Genomic DNA, 25,805 nt, shown 5'->3' on the forward strand with positions numbered 1-25,805 from the left:
TCTTGCTTTATGATAGTTCTGTTACTTGGATGTCGGACTCACTAATGCCTGCCCTGGGCCCACTGGTACCTTATATCTTTGATGCCAATGCCCACTTTGTTTTAATTGTATATTGTTCTTGGTGAGCCAGTTTTCGCTGCCTCTTACTGCTTGTGGTGCCGTTATCCATTGGTTCTTGTGTATGCACTTGGTGTGCCAGTGCCCTTTGCTTATTACTATATAATGTTTTGTATGGTGCTTGGGGTGCCATAATTTCTCTATATTATGTCCTTGGGGGATCAGTACCCACTGCTTCTCTCTGTATATAATGTCCTTGGGGTATCTCACAGCCTCTGCATATAATATATTTTGGGTGCTAGCATTAATTTCTTCTCATGGTGTAATGTGCTTGTAGTGCCTGCTTTCCCAACTCTCAGGATAAATTGTACTTGTGGTGTCAATACTCACACTTACGCTGCCAGATTCTGCTGACTGCACTAACCTAGATATGTTGGTATGCTGCTTTAACCATTTCTGTGTTGATATAATGTTCTGGGGATGACAACTGCAATGTCTCCATGGCAGTGAGTGCTGCTAAAACTTGTCTGCCATATACTCCAAAATGCAACCCTTAGGCTAATGCCACATGTAGCGTATGGGCATATTTTCGACAAGCCAAAAACTGCTTGCTGACAATACGCCACATACGGTTAAAATCCTCCTACTTGTGCCTGCACCAGCAATGAATACACTCGGGTGCAGGTACATGTAGCCTATATCCAGAATACTTTGCATTTTCGGCAGATATCGGCTACATGTGCCCGCACCTGATTATATTCAATGCATTCAGGTGCAGACACAGGTAGGAGGATTTTTAATCCTATGTAGCGTAATCTCGTCAAGCGGATTTTGGCTTGCCAAAAACATGCTCCACACGGTATGTGTAACATTAGCCTATTCTCACCCTCTTTAAATAAAAACTTTATCTATAACTTTATCAAAAGTAAATAAACTAAAACTTATTTACCTGGTATATAGCTCCCTTGTTCCATCAATTTCTACTTTTAAGCAGAAATGTAGTAAATGGTGCCAGGTTTGCTGAGGTCATATAACCCATACATAGCAACCAGCCATCTGTTGGCTAACTGCAATTATAATCTTACAATTGCTTTGTCTTGGGTTACCAGACTAGGCAAATGTTTGGTTTTCTACAAATTTGGTGAAAACACACTTTAAAGTGGGTGGAGTCTTAAGGGCGTTACTCGGGCCGCAAATCCTTCCCACCTGGCCCCCCATCCAAAAACATTTTCTGCTGCCCCTGGCCAAAAGTACAGCAAAGCTGCTCCCATCCTAGCGATACTTACAGGATAAAGGCTCTTCTGTAGTTGTTTCAGTCACACTGGGATGGGGGAAGCGTGATCCTTCCATAGGCTTACTACAAGTAAAAACAGTACTCCAGTCTATGGAAGGATTGTGCTTCCTCCAGCCCAGCGTGACTGATTCTCAGACTATTTTTTATAGCCTATCTTATAATATTCATTTAAATTCTCTTGCTTTATGATAGTTCTGTTACTTGGATGTCGGACTCACTAATTCCTGCCCTGGGCCCATTGGTACCTTAAAGCAGCCCTGCCCCGGTATGGTCAACTAAACATGCACTGATGCTGAAGCAGGGAGGACGAAGGGAGAGGCATGTTGTAGCTGCTTGAAATGTGGCCATGGAGAAATAATAGAGCGGCGCACAATATTTATGGATATACTCAAGGCTGTGCTAAAGGGGATTGGGACACTTTTATCTTACCTTTCCTAGATGATGTTTCTGTTGTTCCTGCTACTTGGTCCCTGACATACACTTGGTTTCTCTTGCTTTCCTCCTTCTACTGCAGACCCTCCTCCACTCCCCCTTTTTATCAGTGCTAAGCCTTCATTCCTCCTCCCAGTTTCCCACCCCTTCAGGATGCAATTGTTCCCTTCCCCTCATCCCTCACACAGCCCTCCCCTCCCTGCTCTCCCTCCCTCCCTCATCTCCCTTACCATGCTGTCTCTTGCAGGCTGCCAAACAAAAGGCCCTCATGGGGCCTCGCTAGCAACTTCAAGCTTGTCTAATATGTAGAGACTCCTCCTTACAGGATTCTCTCTTTCCCCCGGCGTCTGGCTGGTGAATAGCTGCTATATTCTTTGGATACCACAGGAGGGGCCTCTTCAGCGATTCCTATTTCTCCAGTACTCTATGGTCAGCCCATGCACTAGCCGGGAGCACACAGGATACTTGCATTGGCAGCAGCAGCAGCAGCAACTGTGAGGCTGCAGTACCAACACCGGCTGTGTGTGTCCTGTAGCTGCTAGGGGGGAACTTAGTGCATCACAACAGATTCCCCTCTCTTCTTATCATTGGCAAGTATAATGATTTCCTCTCCTGTGGGCAGTGTAGCAAACGTGTAGGCTATTGGGATGGGATGGGATCTGCAAACAGGAACGTACAGATGCCACACAAGTGACGGACTGCTGGCTCCCCACCTGCACATGTAATGCTCCCTGAGGTATCCGGCCGGAGCATCCCTGTGCGCTCTGACTGTGCGACAGGATTGTTGTGGGATGTACTGATACAGAACTGAGGTGCTTCTGGCAAGTCAGACTTTTATGCTAGCTGCAAATGAAGAAAGTGGTGGGACCGTGCGGTATAATCACGTATGTACATTATGTTGATGTTAAAGTGCTATTATACATATATTTATAATTGTAATATACATATATTTATAATACATATAGATAAAGGTTTGTGTGTTAGGTATATGTGTGTATTTGCTATTACAAGCTTACTTTATTCAATTATTGTAATTATAGATTATTATGCCAAGAACCTGGCATACACAACACCACATTATTGCTTTACTGCCCTGACTTTCAACCAACCTTGTGGTATTAAACCCACAGCTAACACTCAGTATGTGACTTTGTGGCGCTAGGAAGTATAGCCAGAAATGGTTTGTTTGTACAGGTACATTCTATCTGTATATCTCATCTAACATCTCTGTCACTGTTTGCTTGATTTCTCATTTCCAGAGCTACACATTTGAGTAGAATTATATTTTTGTAAAAAACATAACAACCCATTTCTCTGGATTTGCTGTTCTCAGTACTAAAATAATTGGCATTTGTGTATTTTGGTAAAACAAGGAATTGCATAGGTATGAGATCTGTTATCCACAAAGCTGATCTAGTATCAACAAAACTGTTACCAACTTTAACCAAAAGCAAATTATTTTTTGTTTATGAATGATTTGCTTATCCTTTCTAATAAGACAACAGTATGTTGTGCTTAATGTCAATTATGCTAGCATAAATCCATGTTAATGGAAAACCATTTCTATTGGTTATTTTAAAATATAAATTTTCTTTGTAGCCTTAAGGAATGGTGCTCTATATTATGGAAATATCCCTTATCCAGAAACCCAGGTTGTAAGTATTCTGAATTATAGGTAAAACAGAAAATGCACAGTTGTACTTCCTAAATTTTGAATTCATGTCTGAATTGTATATTTTAGTATAGGTATGAGATCCCTTATCCGGAAACCCGTTATACAGAAAGCTCCGAATTACGGAAAGCCTGTCTCCCATAGACTCCATTTTAATCAAATAATTCAGAATTTTAAAAAGGATTTCCTTTTTCTCTGTAGAAATAAAACAGTACCTTGTAATTGATTCCAACTAAGATATAAATAATCCTTAATTAATTGATTTTTTAGTAGAGGTATGGAGATCCAAATTATGGAAGACCCCTTATCCTTAATACCCTTGGTCCCGAGCATTCTGGATAATGGGTCCTATACATGTACACCATTGGGATGCATGTTATTGTGCATGTATGGGATCTCTTATCAATGAACTTACAGGAAGAAATTACAGGAAGGCCATATCCAATAAGATCAATTTTAAGCAAATAATTCTAATTCTGTTTATGCTTTCTCTGTAATGTAGCTTGTACTAGCTGATGACTAAGCTGTACGAATCTATATTAGTGGCATAACAATCCTGTTGGGCTTATTTAATGTTTGAATTTTTTAGTAGACTTGAAATTATGGAAAAACCTGAAAAAAAGGTCTCAGTATTCTGGATAATAAATAAAATAGTAGTAATTATAAAATACTACAGTTCCTATATGAATGGTTCATACTGGACCAGTTCTGAACTATTTTTCAGAGTTCCTAATCTCTGAAGAGTAGGCTATAAGAATATCATTTGTAGCAGACAAGGGAAGCTGAACTATTTTTACAAGGAACTACTTTCTGAATAATATCTCTCATTGCTACAATTCCCTCCTGCCTCCTCCTCACATCATTGTTGTGTGCCCAGTTTAAAAGATTTTTTTCTTACATTCTAGATTATTGTGTTTTGGAGAGCAACATATTTATTTACTTTTTTGTAGGTGAAGTTAGGCTTTACATAACTAAATTCCTTTCTGGACTTATAATCTCCTATTTGGCATAACTAGGAAGCTGCTTACATTGCTGTGATTGTCGACCCCTGTTGTAGTCTTAGAATGATCTGTCTCTAGTGCGCATGCCTGGGGAGCTGATCCCTGTGACTAAAAAGAGGTCATAAGATGGTATATGTGGACACAACTGCAGAGCTCTGCATTCTTGCCACTAATACAAAATGCTTTATTTAAGGGTAGTGACCTTGTAGGAATAGGGAATAAAAAAAAAAGATCTATTATTTGATTTGTAAATACTGACTAGCTGGATTAGGATCATACATGCTAGATGAGAGTTAACAGAGGGGTAAAGAAAAAAGACATTGACAAATACATTTATGGGATACTTTATACAGAAAGCTCTAAATTATGGAAAGGCCATCTCTCGCAGAGTACATTTTAAGCAAATAATTCTAATATTCAAAAATGTTTTTTCCCTGTAATAATAAAACAGTACCTTGTACTTGATGGTAACTAAGCTGCATGGATCTGTTTCGGTTTACTTCATGTTAAATGATTTTTAGTAGACTTATTTTCTGTTGATCCGAATTACAGAAAGAACCCTTATCCGGAAAACCTCCAGGTCTCAGGCATTTTGGATAATAGATCCCATACCTGTAGTTTAAGGATAATTCAGATGCATGCAGTTATATAGTATTTTTATGTCTGTGGTGCTAAATGCACAATATGACAATGATCTGTCCTTTAAAGCTGAACTGGTTACCTTGCTGAAGTAGGCTGCAAGAAACATGTGAGACAGTTATGAAAAAATAGTCTGGGGTTCGCTAATATAATATAGTATAATATAGTAAGCCTTGTTTACAAATTTGTCAATAGATAGCAAGAGCCTTTGGGACATAGATTTGTTCCCTTGGGTTTAGCCTTTAGGTTGTTAGTTAATGGAATAGTTAATACTATATGAATTACACTGGTGCCAAGTTGTTCCAATTTAATACTCACTTTATCAGAAATAATCAAAATATTTCTATTTCTGACTCTGAGACGTTTGACATGTTCTTCCTTGTTCTCTCCTTTTTTTTAGTGTGATAATGATTTTAGTTCTTGAAATTACATTTGATTGTATTTAAAGTAGTTGTGCCTCACAGCAGTGAAGTCTACTCTTTGCAGCATATGGTGCCTCCTAAAGCCCTCTGCCAGAGTACTACACTCTATGGCCTTTATCATCACTTCAAACATATAAATATTCAAGTGCTATATATCCACAGAAAGGGCGTGAACCAATCCGTATGTCTACAAAGTTACCCTCAGTTCTCAATAAACTAGCATATAAAAAAGAATTTACATACATAAGAATAAATATTCTAGTGTAAATTATTATATTTTTTTTTTTAGCTATTAAATTATTTGCCTTCCTATGACCCCAGCAGCCAATAATCTGGACTCATATCCTCACCCTGAGAATTTATCTTAATTTCAGAAACCCTGGCCATGCATACTCTATTGTCACTCACGATGTGTTTCGCCCTCACCATTTGACTAAATGCATGTAAATATCTGTTTGTATCTGTAGATTTAGAATAGAGATCGGTATAGACGTGAGTGCCATCCATTTGTGTTTGCCAAAAAACTGCTCGGTGAGGTTACAATTTTATTGTTATTGTTACTTTTTATTACCTATCTTTCTAATCAGCCCCTCTACTATTCAAATGTCACTCATTTTTTCAAACCACTAAATTGGACCGTAGCAACCAGATAACTGCTGAAATTCCAGCAGTCGCGGAACAAAAAGTTAAATAATTCGAAAACTACCAATAATAAAAAAATGAAGACCAACTGCAAATTGTCTCAGAATAGCACTTTCTAGGGCTGATTCACTTAAGTTTTATCGCATGCTTTTTTGCGTTAAAATTGACGCGGAAAAAAACACGCTATTCGTATTAACGCATGCTTTAAGTCGCATGCGTTAACACATGCGTTAATTTGCTCGCCGAAATAACACTAACGCATGATTCACAAACACTTAGGGGCAGATTCACTAAGACACGTACGCTCGGAGCATTCATACAAAGTAGTAGGAGAGGTCTCCTAGAACAGGAGTCCCAAACCAGCGGGCCGTGGACCAGTTTCATTTCTCAACAGGCCGCCTCTAATGCCAGCTGCTACTCACAGAACTGCATGTATTACACCACATATGGCGTATCATACACATCATATTCAGCGTCATATGTGTCATACTGTTACTGTCTGTGTGCTCTGCTAGGCAATGCCGCAAAGAGGTATTTGAAATGAACCTTGGTTTCCTTCCCCCCCCAGTCATAGGAAAAGTTGTCTTCCTTGGTGCAAAAAATCTTGAGGATGATCAAGATGATCAACTTTAGCTCCAGACTCAGTAAGTAGTAGAGTCAAGAGCCAACTAAGGACTGTAAGGGTGATGGCACATAGAGAGATTTGCAAGGAAAATTCTGGTGACTTTTATAAATGAAGCACTGTGTATGTTTTGCCACTCATGATACACTTTATCCACACCAGTGGGAAAACATTGAGGGGAGATTTGTTGCCCGCAGTAGCCCAGATTTAACCGCAAGCTACAAATCTCCCCATTTGCCATCACCCTTATATCAACAGAGACAAGTAGAGGTCAGTAGTATATGCTCTGTGGGACTTGCAGAACCAGTAATTGTCTGCCAGCATGCACAGAGGAATCATAGCTTGCAACCAGACTCTCATCAGTCCTGCAAGTGCTCTCAAGCTAATGTCAAACCTCTATAAAATTTTTGGAGAGCGTACAAGAGCCCTTACCCCATATCAGCATCATTTTAACTACAGGAAGGGTCAGGTGACACACTAAATTTGAAGTCTGACCACGACTCTTCAGATGCTACTTACTACCCGTTCTAAGCATGCATCATAATAATGGCTCGGCGCAGTATCTCGTTGGGACGTTAAATGCATTTTAACTAAGTTTAACTGCTACCCTGTTTCAGACACCTGTATTTTCTCTTCAGCACAAATTGATGACACTATTTCAGCAAGCTTCTGGTGTCAGAGGAAAACTAGATTTTGGAAACCTATAATAAGGTTAGGTACCCCCAGTGTCTCAAACTGCTTACTTTCTACTTCAATCCACACACTTGTCTTGGGTACTTTCCAGCAGTACTTTCCACGCCACTATCATTATTGTTCCTATTTATCCCTTGCTGGGCTCATGCTTAGTACAGTTATGGAACCTGTTATCCAGAATGCCTGGGACTTGGGGTTTCCCTGATAAGGGAGTCTTTCTGTAATTTGGATCTCCATATGTTAAGTGAACTAAAAATCATTTAAACATTTATTAAAACCGATATGATTGTTTTGCCTCCATTAAGGAGTAATTCTATCTTAGTTGGGATTAAGTACAAGGTACTGTTTTATTATTACAGAGAGACAGGAAATAATTTTTAAAAATAAAAATTATTTGAATAAAATGGAGTATTTGGGAGATGGGCTTTCAATTATTCTGAGCTTTATGGATAGCAGGTTTCCAGATGATTGATCCCATACGTGTACACTAAACTTTGAAAATTACTGTACTGTACATGTCGGTGGGAGACCAATTGAAGATGGCGGTATGGTGCTCTACTGGAAAGTTCCTCAGGCCATTGTACTTTTAAAAAAGAGGAGTGCTGGCAGGTGCTAACAAATTTTTTCAGAGGGCAAAATATAATAGTTTGCATTCCCTGTTGGTCTAGCCTATCCTGGGGGAAAAATACTTTATTTGTAAAATGTACAATAACGCTCCAAAACAAGCAGGAACTCAAGGACAGACGGTGGTACAATCTGTCTAAGGATTTTGCCAGAAGATTTGTTTTTCTTTTATATTTTCCTTGCAGTGGCACGTGAACAACTATTTTGTATTAGTGCTTTCTATTTTGCATATTTTAGCATTGTGCATTCTTGCCAGGATTAGAAGGCGGAAAGCTGTTAAGTTATCCTTTCACAGCTGAAGGTGCAATGAGTGTATCCAAGCAATATCTAATACAAACAAGAAATGAAAATTATGTTTCTGGTCATTTTTCATGACCAGAACTGATTTTGAGAACAAACAGATGGTACAAAAGGGTGTGTATCCCATACCCTTACATACACATTTTTCTTACTTCTGTGTGCACCCTAGCCTCCCTGTCCTTCACTAATAAATATATACTTAGATCTCACAGACTAACAGAATCATCGTATTTAAAGTAGAATCTTACCCCCTATTTAGGTGGGTCCAGGTGCTCATGCCCCAGACCATCAGCTTGGGGAGTCATGCAGAACCATACGGGAACAAAATAGGCAGGCACATCTGGAATCCCTTTTACGTCAAAGAAGTTTTCAAAACTTCTTTGACGTAAAAGGGATTCCAGATGTGCCTGCCTATTTTGTTCCCGTATGTCCCTGTCCTTCACACTTCACTTCTTAAAGGGGTTATTCACCTTTAAATTAACTTTTGGCATGATGTAGAGAGTGCTATTCTGAGACAATTTGCAATGGGTTTTCATTGTTTATGTATAAAAACCATCATTGTATATGAGTTATTTAGATTTGTATTCAGCAGCTCTTTAATTGGAAATTTCAGCAGCTATCTGGTTGCTAGGATCCAAATTACCCTAGCAACCAAGTTGTGGTGTGAATGAGAGACTGGAATATGCATAGGAGAGGATCTGAATAGAAAGATGAGTAATAGAAAGTATCAATAATGATAAAACTACAGCCTCACAAAGCAATAGTTTTTTGGCTGCTGAGGTCAGTGACCCCTATTTGAAAGCTGAAAAAAGTCAGAAGTTGAAGGCAAATAATTAAAAAAAACTATAATGAAGAGAAAATAAAGCCCAATTAAAAAGTTGGTTAGAATTAGCCATTCTATAACATACTAAAAGTTAAATTTTTCTGCTCCTCATGAACAAGTCCCTGGATCTTTTATCCTCACCTTTTACTCTTATCAAAGTGTGCTCATCACAGTAATATTCCCCCATCTCTATTAATTTTTATGGGATTTTTAGAAGCACATTTATCAGTGAGTGAAACAGTTCATCGTTTGATAAATAGGCTGTGAAAAATTTCCATAGGTATGAATAGACTATGGGTGAATTTTTCTGTGGTAAACACTAATTTCGCACTTAGACCCCCCTTAGACTCTTTTATGATTCTGGACTTTATGTCCAAATGACTGTGTCTAAGAATTTGAACATTTGTGGCCATAGGTTATTTATGAGAGTACCCAGGCTTGGCTTCCATTCTTTTTGCCTAGCATAAGGAAATGACAAAATGTGATTTAAAATGCGCATACATATAGGCATTGTCATCAAACATTACTTTTGATGAATCACCTTGTGTGTGTATACAACCAGATAGGTTCCGAAATTTCAAAGTGGAGAGCTGCTGAACAAAAAGCAAAATGATTTAGAAACTGCAAATAATAAAGACATTAAGCCCTAATTGCAAATGGTCCCAGAACAGCATTCTCTACATCATTCTAAAAGTCTGTTTAAGGGCTCTGGTACACGGGGAGATTAGTCGCCCGCGGCAAAACTCCCTGCTCGCGGGCGACTAATCTCCCCGTGTACCAGAGCCCTAAAGGTAAAAAACCCATTTATAAGATAAAGACCTAAAACTTTCCTCATTCATTATTCTATCCCTTTGATCTTTATATTATAATTTAGCAGATCATGTTCCTAAGATCCAGACTAGCAATGCCAAGAGACTTGTGGATAATAACTTAGATCTACTGGACAGAAGGTGCCATTGCAAAACAACCCAGTATTGTAGAGATTGTCTGATTTTAATCCTCCCTTTCCTGCACAGGATGGGTAATTTAGCCATAGAGCTCTATAGCTGGCTAAATCAGCGTTTTTCAACCGCTGTTCCGCGGCACACTAGTGAGATGTTGCCTGGTGTGCCGTAGGTGAAGACAAGACTCCCCCGGTCCCCTCTGGGACACCTTCCACTTCCTGGCTCCCTGATGCCCGGAAATCGTCACTGCCTGTGATGTCATCCGGCATCGGATCCAGGAGGGCGGAGCAACCAGAGAGGAGAGGCAGCACTATCCTGCCCTGGCACAACCCGACCGGGGGGAGCAACTGCCCAGGCCCTGCCCGACAGACCAGATCCACCAGGGGCCAGGCCCATGCACAGCCGCCCTACTCCCCACCGGAGGACAATCCCAGGACACCCCTGAATGCCGCAGCCTGACATGTAAGAAAACAATTAATAATAATATATATATAATATAAAATTTTTGTGTGTATAAAAAAAAAATTAAAAATCAGTGGGGGGGTGGGTTTGTGGAGAAAATACTTTCTTTGTGTTTATTTGATTCCTATTCAAGAGAATTACTTTATATATAGTCAATATAGGCACAGAGTTAAATTTTTTAACATTTTCTAATGGTGGTGTGCCTCGTGATTTTTTTCATGAAACAAGTGTGCCTTTGCCCAAAAAAGGTTGAAAAACACTGGGCTAAATAATGTCTAAACAAGAAGGAATGCACTGTATAACATATTTAAATATTAATGCATATTTGTACTTCTATTTTAGAAATACAAACTTATTACAGACAAGCTCATATAGAATAAAAAATAGTGTGATGCCCCTACAGAACTACTGAATAGTGTTATGCAAATATTGGCACCATACACTGGAATTGACACAAAAAAATATCCTGTAATAAAAATGTGTAGTTTATATTGACTAATGGTGAGCAATTTGTGGGGAATGAACCCAAAAGTGACACTGAGATTCTGTACAGAAAATAAACATGGGGATTTTCATTGGAATATTGCATTCTGCGCACTGAACTACATTTATGTACGTTTTTTTAGGCAGTGTTAATATATTTTAGTAGCTGCTCTTTGTTGATTCTGCCCTGATGGATAAAGTTGCAGTATCTGTGTCCCTAAAGAAGGATGAGTAATGCCTGATCCATTTCAAGGGAGTAACTTATCTCTGTAGTTCGTTGTCAAACTATACTGGCTGTAGATGTAGAAAAGTCTCTCCTTGTGCCAATCTTGAAAAAAACAACAACATTCTATTAGGAATAGAGTCTCGTGAGTTGTTGTTTCCATTTTCGTAGAAAGGAAAAGGAAGAATTCAGTGTAAACTGCCTGTTCCTAGCTGTCAGATATTGTTATATCTTAACCGCTAGGTCTAAACATGAGTGAACCATTTGCATAACATTTCCATACCATTGAGAATAAAGAAAGACCGTATTGTCTGGATTTTGTGACTAAGATTTTTTTATAATTAATTTTGAAATTTCACATGGGGCTAGCCATATTCTTCCTTTCCCTGGGCAACATCACCAGTAATGCTTCACTCCACTTTTTACACAGCATGATATATATACCCCTTGGTCTGGGTCTCGGTGCAGGAGTGAGGCATTATGGGAACTTTCTTTACACAGCTCAGCGTCTTTTTCTTCCTGTTTGGCTCCTGCTCATCTGATCGGGAGAAATATGGGGAGACTTAAGGGTACTATTGAGACAACTGAAGGTATGCCTGCAGCTTGAGATTAACTGTTTATTAGCCTTTCCTTCTCCTTTAACCTTCTTTCTTACAGCCCCACCACTGCTCCTCTAAGTGCGGGCAGAATTTTTACTACAGAAAATAGGCAATTCTTATGGCCACCTGCACCAGGAGCTCACTCCCAGTGTGGGAACAAAAGTACCCGAAAGAAGGCTTTTCTGTTGTGTCTCACATTGAAGGTCCAGGGTAACTTTGTAACTGTTATTGGCCATGCAGTTACTAAGAGGAATTACAGTATATTGTGTTGGAGTCATTCATTTTACATTTTATAAAGCATTTAGATCTGTATATCATTTTCATACCAAGCAGAAGAAAAGTTTGTAATCTATAGTGAGTTTCAACAGAAGGTAATGTTAGGTGTTTATCTATCTTTTATATCCCTTGACAACAAGGTGCAGAATGTGAGTATAACATGTATACCATAATTTTTATGATATTAGGACCTGATAATTCTGCAGCAGCTTTACTTATATATTTTACTTACAGATTTTTGATCCAAGCAGAATAGAAAATGAATATCTCCTACAAGGCTTTTTATGCTGTTCACAGACAATTTATGCATTTTTAATGGTGGCCCTCAGTGCAGTTCTGATCAAAACACTGTCTGCAAGGAGCTTTTATGTTCTCTGTGTTTATTTGGGTATCTCCAGCTAGTCTTAAGGGCCATGACACACGGGGAGATTAGTTGTGCCGCGTCAAATCTCCGTTGTCACGGGTGACTAATCTCCCCGCAGTGCCATCCCATCGGTTAGAATGTACATCGCCGGTGGGATGGCAAACGGGGCTCCATGATTTGCCAAAGTCGCTGGAGTTGGCTTGAGAGGAAACATCGGCGACTTCAGCAAATTGCGGCGTATGCCATCCCACCGGCGATTTACATTATAGATCTCCCCGTGTGTCACAACCCTAAAGGAGAGCAATAGCAGTATTGGGGAGCTCAACCCTCTGTTAACTTACCCAAACGGGTATCAGGTGCAAATACTGGAAGAACATCACCTTGCATGGGGGTCAATATCCAACAGCAAAAAAATCCAGTAGCACACTGAAGATGCAAGCCGTGAAAAAAATTAATTTTATTTGCCCAAGTACATATAAAAACCAAGAGCATAGTTTCGGGGGCCCCTCCGGACCCTTTCTCAAGCCTAAAGGAGAAGGAAAGGTTTAATCACTGGGGGGTGGGGGTGCCCCCAGATGTTAGGTAATCACTTGATATCCTGGGCCGGTGCTCCTGTAAGCAGGAAATTGCACCAGCCCAGGGTATAGCTGTGTGAGTCATCCTCTTCCTGCTTCTTTTTTGCACCGGGTGCACATGTGCAGTAAAGTGAAAAGCCATGGGGTCAGCAAACAAGTGGACATTGCCCCCACCTCAGTGTCCACCTTGATATGGGTGCCGTTGGTCCAGTTGTTTGGCCCGATGACCAAACAATCGGATCATAATTGCTGGACAACAGACTGAGGACAGCAGCAATGCACAGATCTGGTCCTCAATCAAAAAATCCAACCTGTCCAGTGATGCCAGTCCAGTGACTGTCAACACACATATTCAGTACACACATTTTGTATATATGCCAGTGGAGAAAACAATTCATCTGCCATAAGCCTTATTTCTTTCCACACTCCAAAAATATACAAACATGTTAATAAATAAATGTTTGCCCCACCAATAGTTTCAATAATTTTACAGCCCTTTTTTGCATTTTTAATTAACTCCTTGTATATGTAGCTGATTTCTGGATACTGCCTGAGCTGTGAGACCTCAGCTAGTTCTGTTCCCTGTATTGAGCTTTAAATGTATTCATAGTTTTATTTTTTCATCTTTTTTCTTAACTACATGAATTGTGTGATTTCGATTGACAGAGCATCTATGGGAATAATGCCAGCTTCCTTCTTCAAGTTATCATTAATATTTATGTGTGTGTTCAGAATCAGATTTGTTCTAAGCCAGCTGTACTTGGACACTACAGTATGTTTAAAGGAGAACTATACCCCCGAACAATGTAGCTTTATAAAAATATATTGCATAAAACCCATATGTAAAACTCTGCTTCATCTAAATAAACCATTTTCATTAAAATATACTATTTTAGTAGCATATGCCATTGGGTAATCCTAAATAGAAAACTGACATTTTAAGTACAGGAATGGTGTCCTTTATCCGGAAACCCATTATCCATATAGCTCCGAATTACGGAAAGCCTGTCTTCCATAGACTCTATTGTAATCAAATAATGCAGAATTTTAAAACTGATTTCCCTTTTCTCTGTAATAATAAAACAGTACCTTGTTATTGATCTCAATTAAGATATAAATAATCCTTATTGGAGGCAAAACAATCCTATTGGGTTTAATTAATGGTTTATTGATTTTTTAGTAGACATGAGGTATAGAGATCTAAATTACAGAAAGACCCCTTATCTGGAATACCCTTGGTCCCAAGCATTCTGGATAACGGGTCCTATAGCAGTACTAAGGGCCACCCCCTGGGGTCATAGGATTCACAGTGCACACAAACAAACCAAAGGCACACATACATGCTAGGTCACATCAGCCAATGCATGGACTGCCTTTTACTCCCACACTTCTTCCAGTTACAGTTAGAGTTGCATATTTCTGGTTAGGTGATCTCTGAGAGAGAACACAGACCATTACAAAATGGTGGCTCAAGGGAAATGATGTACAGGTAAAAAGGTCAATATTGGTGTTGGTTAAGAATTCATTTTGGGGGTATATTTCTCCTTTAACTGGATAAGGTTCTGGGTATCCTGTGACAGCTTTTCTGGATTTTGTGGCTCCTGTTTAACTGTTAGTCTGAGAGGATCTTTGTCCTGGCTTGAAAGGTTGCCTTAGGCCTTGAAATAATGGTAAAAGAACAAGGTTTAAAATAAAAAATATAAAAATAAAAAATATATAATAGTAAATAGGGGGAAACTAAAAAAAATTCATCTTTGGTGAAAGGAGACATATTGGATAAATAGAAAAAAAACTAATTTTGTAGGAAATTATGAATAATATATGGTGCTGGTTTCACTTTGGGCTAAAAAATAATACTATCTGTAAAAATGGCCACTTTATTGGAGCTCCCTATAGAGTCAGTTCTCTGTCCGTGTTTCAAATGAGGGGTGGGCGTGTCCTAACTGTCCCTGCCAGAAGCACAGTAGAAGGGGGAAAGCCAATCACAGCCTTGCACTCACACAAGCAAAGACAGGTTTCAGTTCCCGATCATGTCAGCCTAGCTGCTGATTGGTTCCTGTCCTACAGTGTCTGTACTGAGAGCTGGCGGCCCCCATGCACATCCAGAGAATCCAGCCAGCAGGAAGTGGAACAGATGGGTGGGATTAGTGGGGTTTTGATGGAATTTCTCAATAAATCAGTCAGAAACGCAACTTTTTTAAGCACAATCCTTCTATATTTAGAGGGGTATAATTCACTAGTACATTCTTAATTTTTATATGATATGTCTCCTTTAAAAGACCCATAAAACACAACTTTAAATTGTTTAGACTTTTCTAAAAAAAAAATAACAGCATTTGTAATCAAAATCAAGCATGGGAAAACCTCAGCCCTTGATAAATCTGCTCTTCTGTATCTGGAAGCCAAACATTTGGATACTTGAAATGCAACACACTGCTGTTCCCAGTGTGTGCAGAGACTTGAAACTGCACGCCACCTTCTTTCCACCGTACCCCCTGTTGATTTCAATAGTCAGTGAATAATGAATGGGTCCATCTGGTAAATGGAAGATAAGATTGCAGAACAAACATGATCTTATTTTCAGACACTTGTTTTTACAGGTTCCATGTTCGAGAAAATATTGCCCACACCATGGTGCTTTTTACATTGCCATAAAGCAGAGGACTGGATCCTTCATAGGAGGAAGGAAATCATCTAGAATAAAACAGTGGAAATGATGCTGAAACAAAGACATAAAACACCAAGCTTATAAGACAGTTATTAAGGTAACTGCAAACCATAAGAAAAACTAGTTAAATTGAATTTATGGACCAGATTCAAATGATAAAACATTATTTTATGGTTTTATCATGTGAAAACTTATGGATGAGATTTAGTTTAAGGAGAGAACATTTTTGTCGTAATTCATTTCCAGTTTTTTTTCTATAGAGTTTTCATTTGATAAACAGTAAGATTAGTTTCTCTCATATATTTAGGAACAGCACTAGATATTTCATTTAATTTTTAACCCATAAAAAACTCTCCCAATATATCCAGATGACATTATATTGGCTAGGTGCTCTGAGAAGTTACTAAGTTGGATATTTTTATTAGTGCTGAGTGGTGCTTTATTATAAGTTCCAAGAGCACTTGGCATCGGCCTTCAGATTTGACCTACCCGAAAAAATGTTAAAGGGCTCACACAGATATTTACAGTGATAAAAATCCATGTAATTGTTGTCATCATGTAGGTGTGAAATGCACAAGAAAGCACAATGCTTTGCTTCAATAGCATTTCTAGGGGGAGATTTACTAATCTACGAACAGACCAAAAGCACCCGAATGTGTGTTTTTCATTTTTTGTGACTTTTTCGTCGCCGTCGCAAATTTGTCGTATATTTTCCGTGACTTTTTCGTCACCGTCGCGAAAAAATCGTATTGTCGCAACAAGTACGAAAGTTTCGGATTCATTCAAGCTTCGGTATTGTGACTTTCCTTGGGCCAGGTTGGAGCTGCACAGTGCCATTTATTCCTATGGAAGGCATCCAAAATCATGCAAAGGTCGGAAAGGTTTTTCCGCCATTCACGATCGTTCAATACGAAAAAGTCGCAAAATTTTCATTTCCAATCCAAATTTTTCCCATTTGGGATTCGGAATCGTGGATTAGTAAATCTCCCCCTTAGAGTATAGTTCTACCTTGCCCCCTTAGTGCTTCAGACCTCAGCTGCTTTGATGCTAGAAACAAGAAAATATAGCTCGAGTGCTTTATGTAATGCATATTGGCACTTCTAAAATAACATTGGTTTATGCACCCTAGTAAATAAGCCCCACTGTGTTATCTCAACACCAGCATGTGAATTTCTACTGTCAGGTTATTGATCATGAGATATTGTATAAAATCTCCCTTAAATGAGACATAGTGTAAAAAAAACAATACTGTGCCAATGCATAATACACATCTTAATACAGAAGGAATGTGCTGAAAATACTTGTGTTTTGGGACTTGAGGATAGGAGCCAATCAGGAGGTAGGCAGACATTCCTTCTGTACTTTTGGCAGGGATTGTTAGGATACACACACACACATTTTTTGACAATTTGGTATCTCCCCTTCACTTGACTGTAGTGGATACACTTAGGCAAGCACAGGCCACATCAGACGCTTTGTTGGCTAATACACACCTTTCAGCTTTAGTATGTCTAGAAGTTTACTAATATATTAAAATTAAGCCTGTGAACTAGGATTGAGACTAAAAAACTGGTTTGAAAATACAACATAATAACATACCTCATTGTATTACTATTGTAGAAAGAAGGTTGTTGTATTAAAGGACATCATCCTAAATAGCATGGAGACCCTTATTTTAGGCTCTCTGATATAGTGTTTTATAGCACTTAAGCCGATACAAAAATAGAATAGAAAGTTTCTTTATATGCTATAAACAGTATTGCCTTGTAACAATTATTTTTTTTTTTTTCAATTACCAAGATATGGAGATTGGGGGCCTACCACTTGAACTGTGGCGCTTGATACTGGCATATTTGCCTCTACGTGACTTGGGACGATGTGGCTTGGTCTGCCGATCTTGGTATGATTTAATTCTCAGTCTAGATAACACACGATGGCGACAGTTGTGCCTAGGGTGCGTTGAGTGCCGGCATCCTAATTGGCCAATTCAGCCTGATGTGGAGCCCCGATCTTGGAGGGAGGCGTTTAAACAGCACTATGTAGCATCAAGGACATGGACAAAGAATGCACAAGATCTTGAGTCCTCTAACTGTCTTTACTTATTCCGGAGGAAGAAGGATCGTAGAGTGCTTTATGTTGGGTATGGCTGTGAGTATGAAAATCTCAGGACAGCCCTGGCTTCAGCTAATATCTATGATCGTATCATACTCTTGCCAGGTGTATATGAAGAGCAAAATGAGATCACCCTGAAGATTCCAGTAGAGATTATGGGCCAGGGAAAACTTGGTGATGTAGCATTACTTGTCTGCATTGACCAGCAGTGCCCTACCTCTCGGCTATGCAACTTGGTCTTCATGCCTGCATGGTTTACTCCAGTCATGTATAAGGTGAGTTGATCTTTCTCTTTTTCTTGAATGTTGTTTTCATTTCAGATCTATAAACCACACCCACCAATGTAGTGAATTTAATAGATTTACATAATAAAATATTTATTGTTGTGTATAATACTGGCTTTTTTAATATAATGGAAGCAGAGGCTTTATTAGGAAAATAAACTTCTTTTTGATGTAACCAAATGTAATATTTCTATATATTTACTAGGTCTACAACTAGTTATTGGGGTTCGTTTACTAAAGCTGGCCTTACAAGTAATGATTTTTCCTCCCTTAATTATCAATTTCAGTGCGATCTGACAAAACCGTCAAATTAATGTAAGGTTAGTGTGTACCGAACAATTGTAAATCTAGGGATCTTTCATCTGACATTGGTCAGAAAATCGATCCGGCAATGAAATGTCCATTATCCAATTTTTTGCAGGACCAAGCAGGCAGCTACCACAGTTTTTTCCATAAAGTTACAAATGATGGGATGGCCAATACGCATAGATTTTTCTAAAAATAAAACAGTACCTTGTACTTGATGGTAACTAAGCTTTCATGCAGCTTAGTTACCATCAAGTACAAGGTACTGTTTTATTTTATTGGAGGCAAAACAGTCTATTTAGTTAATGTTTAAATTATTCTTAGACTTAAGGTATGGTAAGTCAAATTACTGAATAACCCCTTATCTGGAAAACCACATGCTCTAAAGACATCCGAGTACCCTCAGCACTGTCTAAAGAAGAAGTATAGACCCGCACAGCCAACTCCCAACTGCACCATCAAACCACCCAGAACATCAGTTGACCCAGTAGCTTATTGTAAAAGTCAGAGCTGACCAAAACATGAGATATGGAACTATTCCTCGAATCCATATTTTGCCCCATAACTGACCCCAGCCCAACCATCTTTGGCTTCACCATCCCTTTACTGTTAACAGCTTCCTAGACCAAATTTTGTAGCTCCAAGTAGTCTTTTAGCAGAAAGAATGCCCCATATTCTTACACAGCCACCCTACTGGAACCTCTAATTATGTGTCTCTCTGTGTCTTCATCCTAAATTGGCCCAGTTTAACTCTCACCATGCTAGAGCACTACTGCTCTGTCTTGACATAGTAGTTTGGATTTGGTTTTTTCATAGTTAGGCTTTCTTCTTGGTAATTGATCTGGTCAAGGCCCCTTTTACATTATTATAAGGCTGTGGATATATGAAAATATTTGCATATCTGTTATCCAGAACACAAATCAGTATTCATTCCAAATATTTCCCTAATGGGTCTTCAGGCAGGGTTTCCAGAAATACATAGGACAAAAGCTTGATTGGATTGTGGTTGCCCGAGAGATGAAAATACTGTCAGCCATGGACCTCCCTGATAGATATACTTGACAGGTGATTGGCTGAGCTACTAATGAAGGGCATCACTGACCTCAGAGCAGAATCATATATGTAGTAATATATAGATAAATCTAATTCTGTGTGTTTGCAGCTTTTCAGACTATATTTGCATTCCTTTTATTTGTTGCATAAGACAGACTACATCATAGTTCAATTTTTGCTTTGCTAGATTCATCATGTTAAAACATATCAATACCAGTAAAATAATAGCTGAAGATGTGCTCTGTTGGTTAATTAACACATTGTGAAAACAGCAGGAAAAATATCTCTGCTGTTAATTGAGGCACAGGTTCAAGTACAAAGGCAGCCAAGGTACTTTACTATGTGTTTGCATTATGTCTCTTCCAGTTAACATGGGGACAAAATACCAAGATTTGCCACCAGGTGGCACAGTCTATGGCATTTTCTGTTGTGTTGTGCTGGCAAGTCTTTGCACTCTAGCACCATCTAGACACATTATTTAGCATTTAAAAAATGGTGTCTGGACATGGTGAGGCAAAAAATGAAAACTTGCTGGCTGCATCTGTATAATGTAGAACATAGATAACAGGTTGGATAATAATAGTAATTGAACCATTTGACAGTCTTCATTTTCTTCTCTTTATTTTCCCAGACATCCATTGGCCATGTACAGTTTGATAATTGCAACTTTGAAAATGGGCAGCTCCAGATACATGCACCAGGCACTTGCCAGGTTAAATTTTGCACTTTTAACCAGTCCAGCATCCATTTCCACAATGTTGCCCTCAGTGTGCTTGAGAACTGCGAATTTGTCAGCAGCGAAAATGCATCTGTGACTGTTGAGGGCTCTCCCACATCTGATAAAAACTGGGCATGCAAACATCTTTCAGCCTGTGCCAAATCAAGGAACATTTTGTTTAATGCATCTGAGGCCTCACATTGTGGGCCTGGCAGCACAGATTACTTTGGGAATGGATTATCTGGTGTACATTTAAGGACCTGTGAGATAATGGTTAATAGTGACCAAAGCTACTTGCTTTCTCATGCAAAGTCCCAGCTATTGGGTGACAAAGCAAGTGATAAAGAAAATGAAATTAATGGAAACATTTACAGGTGCAAAGAAGAGGAAGCCATGACACTTGACACGGACTACAGTGACAGCGATGTGAGTACAATCAGTGAGAATGAAGATGATGAACAGTCGGTGTACAAGCTGTCATATCATTCCCATGGCTTAAGCCACATGCTAGCCAAATCCATTCACTGCAGGCCACAGACTAATCGGCTGCTCACCCTTCAAGGTGATATGTCATTAAAAAGTTTGCAACATGAGTTGCAGAGGGACAAGGAATTACAGACTCTCGTTAACACAATTCAAGGATGTCTCATACGAAAGTGCCTTTTTAGAGATGGTAAGGGAGGAGTCTTTATATGCTCTCAAGGGCAAGCTAGACTGGAAGGAAGCATCTTCAGGGACCTGACCTATGCAGTGCGATGTATACAGAACAGCAAGGTAGGTCATCTCAAATGTTTCTTTATAGAGGGAATAAAATGGGGCTGATGAACATTTTGAAACTGTCTCTTGTTTATATCGATGCAATAGCTTGAGTGTGAGAGTAAGCAAAGTCCAAGCAGTTGTGAAGTAATGGTTAAATTAAAAATATAATTTTAAAATTATAGTTTTATTTAAACAGTTACTTCACTGCTGCTTGAACTTTGATTGCTGTCACACTCAAGCTATTGTGTTGGTAATTATCCATAACCTACAGACTGGGGGTTTTAGTTGTGAGACAATCTCTATATACTGCAAGTAGGGCTTTTGATTATTTATTTTTCTACTTTATTTTCATTTCCACTGTAGTTGTCCTTTTTTGTTTATGTAACTGACAATATGAAAAAGGACTGTGATTATTCAGTTATCCAGTTTACAGTAAAGTGAACATTTACAGTCAACCTAACATACAGTTTTTAATTTTTTGGGGTGGTTTGGGGTATTGACTTTTTATGACAGCCCTTCTTGCTTTTCTTTATTGTAACACATTTTATGTTTGTAATATTGATTTATTGCCTTTAAAGGAAAATGTAGTGTGTTGCTAGGCAGGGTTTGCCTTCATTTGAGCATTAAATCTTTACTATATTGAGATCAATTTGATTAAAATGCCTTATTTTTGTTACTACATGTATTTTAAAGTGGTTTGGATTAATCTGAGTGTCACAGTGTATATGTGTGTGTCTGTGTGTGAATATATATTTTGGATTGTAATTTGACAGTCACAGATATGATTGGACAGTACCTCAGATAGAATTCATGTATCTCTGAGCCATTTGCTCTTTGTACATCTGTAACACTTCTTTTAGTAATTTCTCTTGATGTTTAACAGTTTCAAACATAAGGAATTACTAAAATAAACGTTATATAAGTATATATAGAAATGCCAGTTTTTATATTTTTAATAATGTTTAGGCTGGAATGTGATATGAAAAATGGGATGTACTATATCGATATTGTTTGGTGGGAATCTGCACTTTTAACATAGCAGGGAACTAAAGTGTGTTTTCATCACTATGGCACATAATTAATAAAGAGCATATCTCTTTGGTGTTGAATTTGCTTTGTTGTACATTTAGCAAACCGGGAATTTTATGGTAGCTCCTGTGCCTTACCAGCAGTAGAAAACAGTGTCATTCTAATTTTTTTTTGTTACAGCTACTTTGCAACTGCACAGTTCACCATAAATTTAGACAAAGCTCCCTTTATAATTAATGTCTGAATGATCCCTTTATAGGTAATTATGTTAAAGAACGATATTTACCACTGCAAAGCATCAGGAGTATTTTTGCGCCTGGCTGCTGGAGGCCTTATTGCCGATAACAACATCCATTCAAACACAGAAGCAGGAGTAGATATACGCAAAGGAGCCAACCCTGTTGTACTGGTATGTTACTTTTAAAAATCCTATAATTTTAAATGCTTATCCAGTTAGCAACCAATTAGCAGTTAGCTTTGACTTTTTTTAAGAACAGTCCTTGCCCAGTTTACTGATTTATGCCATATATTTCTAAATATTTGTAAATGAATGTAAGTACTTGTACACAGAGCACTGATATAATCAAGACAAGCTCTAAATGCAATATTTAATGTTGTTGTGCATCATGGTTTACATTCTAGATGCCTTTATAATAGAGCATTAAGTTACAAAGATAAGAGATTCTTTTTAAACTGTAACTCTTGAACTCCTTAAAGGGATACTGCCAACTTTTCTAAAAAATATCATTGCATTGTCATCCCAAGCACCCAACTGCTGAGGGATGGTTCTGCAGCCGCTTGAAATTCCTGAGCTGACCCACTAGGGTACATCTAAGAAGTCAGGGTCCTTTGCAGTTTTTTTTAAATGTTATTTTATGCAATAAAAACTACACTAAACTAGTTCACTGAATAGAAAAAGTGTAGGGGGAATAATATGGCATAATATGTCTGTGGAAGTGACATGAGTGGATTGCTGGATTTCATTTTATAATGTGAAAATAAAATAACCCCTATAAGAGAATGTGCATTTTCAATAAACCTTGTTCTTGTTCCCAGAATTGGTTTATTTGCATATGTATGAGGCGGTCTCCTCAACCCTTTTGACTTGTTCGTCAATTAACCTCATTAATGTATTTTACTTTTTTCTCCCCTTCCCGGCCTTTGTGGAAATAATGCAACTGGCAGTGTAACAAGATACATAGTGGCCTCCGTTCCGGCATTGTTGTTCTGGGCAGTGGGAAAGGCAACATCCGCAGCAATCAGATCTTTGGAAATAAAGAAGCTGGCATTTATATTTTATATAATGGGAATCCCATTGTGAGGTGAGTTACCAAGTATTTTTTTTTTTCAGCAATGACATTTCTGTTTCTGCTTTGAAAGATGTGCAGCATGTCATAGATGGAATATGCTTAAATATTGGATATTGGTCCCTGAAACAATTGTTTGAACTCTGCATTAATCTAGCAGAACATTGTTGCTTGTAGGGTTAATTTCTTTTTACCACTGAGTAAAAATCCACCACTCACTTATATACCCATAATTAAGTGTAGTGTAGAACAGCTCATAAAAAAATAGTTTAGGTGATTCTGTTAAATAAAAGCACCTTTTTCCTTTTTCTGCTTTGATCTGGAGCACTAGCCTCTCCGCAAAGTGTTATCTGCCTCCCAAAGCTACAAATTTGTGACCGTGCACTTGGGGGCTGATTTACTTACCCACGAACGGGTCGAATGGAGTCCGATTGCGTTTTTTTCGTAATGATCGGTATTTTGCGATTTTTTCGTATGTTTTGCGATTTTTTCGGATTCTTTACGAATTTTTCGTTACCAATACGATTTTTGCTTAAAAACGCGAGTTTTCCTATCCATTACGAAAGTTGCGTAAAAAGTTGCGCATTTTTCGTAGCGTTAAAACTTACGTGAAAAGTTGCGCATTTTTCGCGTAAGTTTTAACGCTACGAAAAATGCGCAACTTTTTACGCAACTTTCGTAATGGATACGAAAAACTCGCGTTTTTACGCAAAAATCGTATTGGTAACGAAAAATTCGTACAGAATCCGAAAAAATCGCAAAACATACGAAAAAGTCGCAAAATGTTCGTTTTCAAGTCAGAACTTTTCAAATTCGGGTCGGATTCGTGGGTTAGTAAATCAGCCCCCTAGTCTACACAATAAATGCAGTCTTTAATTTGAAATTTGAAATGTACTTAAGTTTCCTGGAAATGTGCAGTAAAAAATATTGGCATATCCGATTCTGCACAGCATGCCTTAATTATATTACCTATTTGTGTTTATTCATATGTGTGGGTGTAGTCATTATTGCTCTAAATATACCACATCCAAACAAAGTCGTTCTGGTGCCCAATTTATCAGGAAGACTTGCAGAATAACATTGATTAAGGTATCTCTTAAACACTGAAGTGCACTTGATTTACCTTGCAAGATATGCCAAGCAAACCATATACTGATCAAAATCATTAATAATCTATATAATTTGAGTTCAACAATTTAGATGCTTGAGTCTTATCCAATATCACACATACAGTAATTTGTTGTTCCCATGAGCAATAAGGATAGGGATCCGGCTTAATTGCAGGAAAATATGTAAGAAGGCATTTTTCTTTTCAGTATAATGTTAATATTCTTTTCATTATAAATATATTTAAAACACATAAAATAAAGTAAGAAAAGAGATTCTGGCTGTTGAGGTTGGGATGAACTAAGTAAACACTATATAGCTTGGGTAATTAATTTTCAAAGGATTGCGAGTGCTGTGGCTCACTTATCAGCACAGGGCAAAAATGCACCTGGACTAAAGTAACACATTGCAACCAACCACATTTGTTCTTTTATTCTTTTAATTGCAGGTGACTGCAAAAGGCTAATCACTAATTGGTTGATCTGTGTTACTGCCCAGGTGCAAATTTGCCCAGTGTTGATAAATATACCCAACTGAAAATACTTTACTTATCCTTTACGTTTCACTCTGGAGACAGAATACAAAGGCAAATAATACAAGTAAGCACACACATTGAAAAATACCAGTTTCAAAGATGCTTAAAAATACATGCATCTTCAACATAATGCAAGTTATGCGAGCAAGGAGCAGCGACTTGGGACAAATGCAAACTTATACATACTCGAGTATAAGCCGAGGGTTACTTTTTGAGCACATTTTTAGTGATGAAAAACTCGGCTTATACTTGTACAAGTCAATGGGAGTTGTCATAGGCAAAATATAAACATATTCAAATTTATTGTAAACTTACAAATTGGAGTTTATTTGAAGTAGAAAAAAAATCTCACAAAATTGAATTTTGATAAATAGGATTCCCCGTTTTATATTTTTCAGTTAATTCCTGTGTAAAGTCATCAATTTTTGTGGTGAAACTCTAGTGATGACAAAATTGAGTATGTAGGATATTAGCATAGAGTAGATAACAGAAAATGAGACGCTAAAGAAGCTGCTCTATCTTTAATGGCACTTCTGCAACCTGAACCTGGAAAAATTTATTTTGGGCGAATATTCGTGCTCATGGTAAATTGGTTAAAATTCTCTGGTGAAAAGATATTAATGTTCGACAGTGCAAACAGAATATGCCCCCAAGAGTGGTTAGGTTTGTTGTTTTATGTCCAGTTTGATGACCCTTTGTAAATAAGCTTTGCATAAGAAAAGTCATAATGAATCCCTTCATTATTAAAGGAACAGTAACACCAAAAAATGAAAGCCTATA

The 25,805-nt window shown here is 38.2% G+C and overlaps 1 protein-coding gene across 3 annotated transcripts in view; it reads left to right on the top strand.

The window, feature by feature from the left end:
• The first annotated feature begins 1,927 nt into the window (after positions 1-1,927).
• fbxo10 (F-box protein 10) overlaps positions 1,928-25,805 on the top strand; it is a 46,938-nt gene continuing 23,060 nt past the window's right edge. Inside the window, exons 1-6 of one of the 3 annotated variants that reach the window (XM_031906639.1) lie at positions 1,929-2,667; positions 15,748-15,912; positions 17,616-18,202; positions 20,202-21,062; positions 22,336-22,485; positions 23,262-23,398. In XM_031906639.1, coding sequence (XP_031762499.1) covers positions 17,618-18,202; positions 20,202-21,062; positions 22,336-22,485; positions 23,262-23,398 — 1,733 coding nt within the window. In that variant the 5' untranslated portion in view covers positions 1,929-2,667; positions 15,748-15,912; positions 17,616-17,617. Of the gene's footprint in view, positions 2,668-10,594; positions 10,628-15,747; positions 15,913-17,615; positions 18,203-20,201; positions 21,063-22,335; positions 22,486-23,261; positions 23,399-25,805 lie in introns of those variants that run through there. The other 2 variants (XM_002935876.5, XM_031906644.1) reach the window with 2 other exon arrangements.

The sequence above is a fragment of the Xenopus tropicalis genome, chromosome 1 (assembly GCF_000004195.4).
Source record: "Xenopus tropicalis strain Nigerian chromosome 1, UCB_Xtro_10.0, whole genome shotgun sequence".
NCBI classification, from domain to species: Eukaryota; Metazoa; Chordata; class Amphibia; order Anura; family Pipidae; genus Xenopus; species Xenopus tropicalis.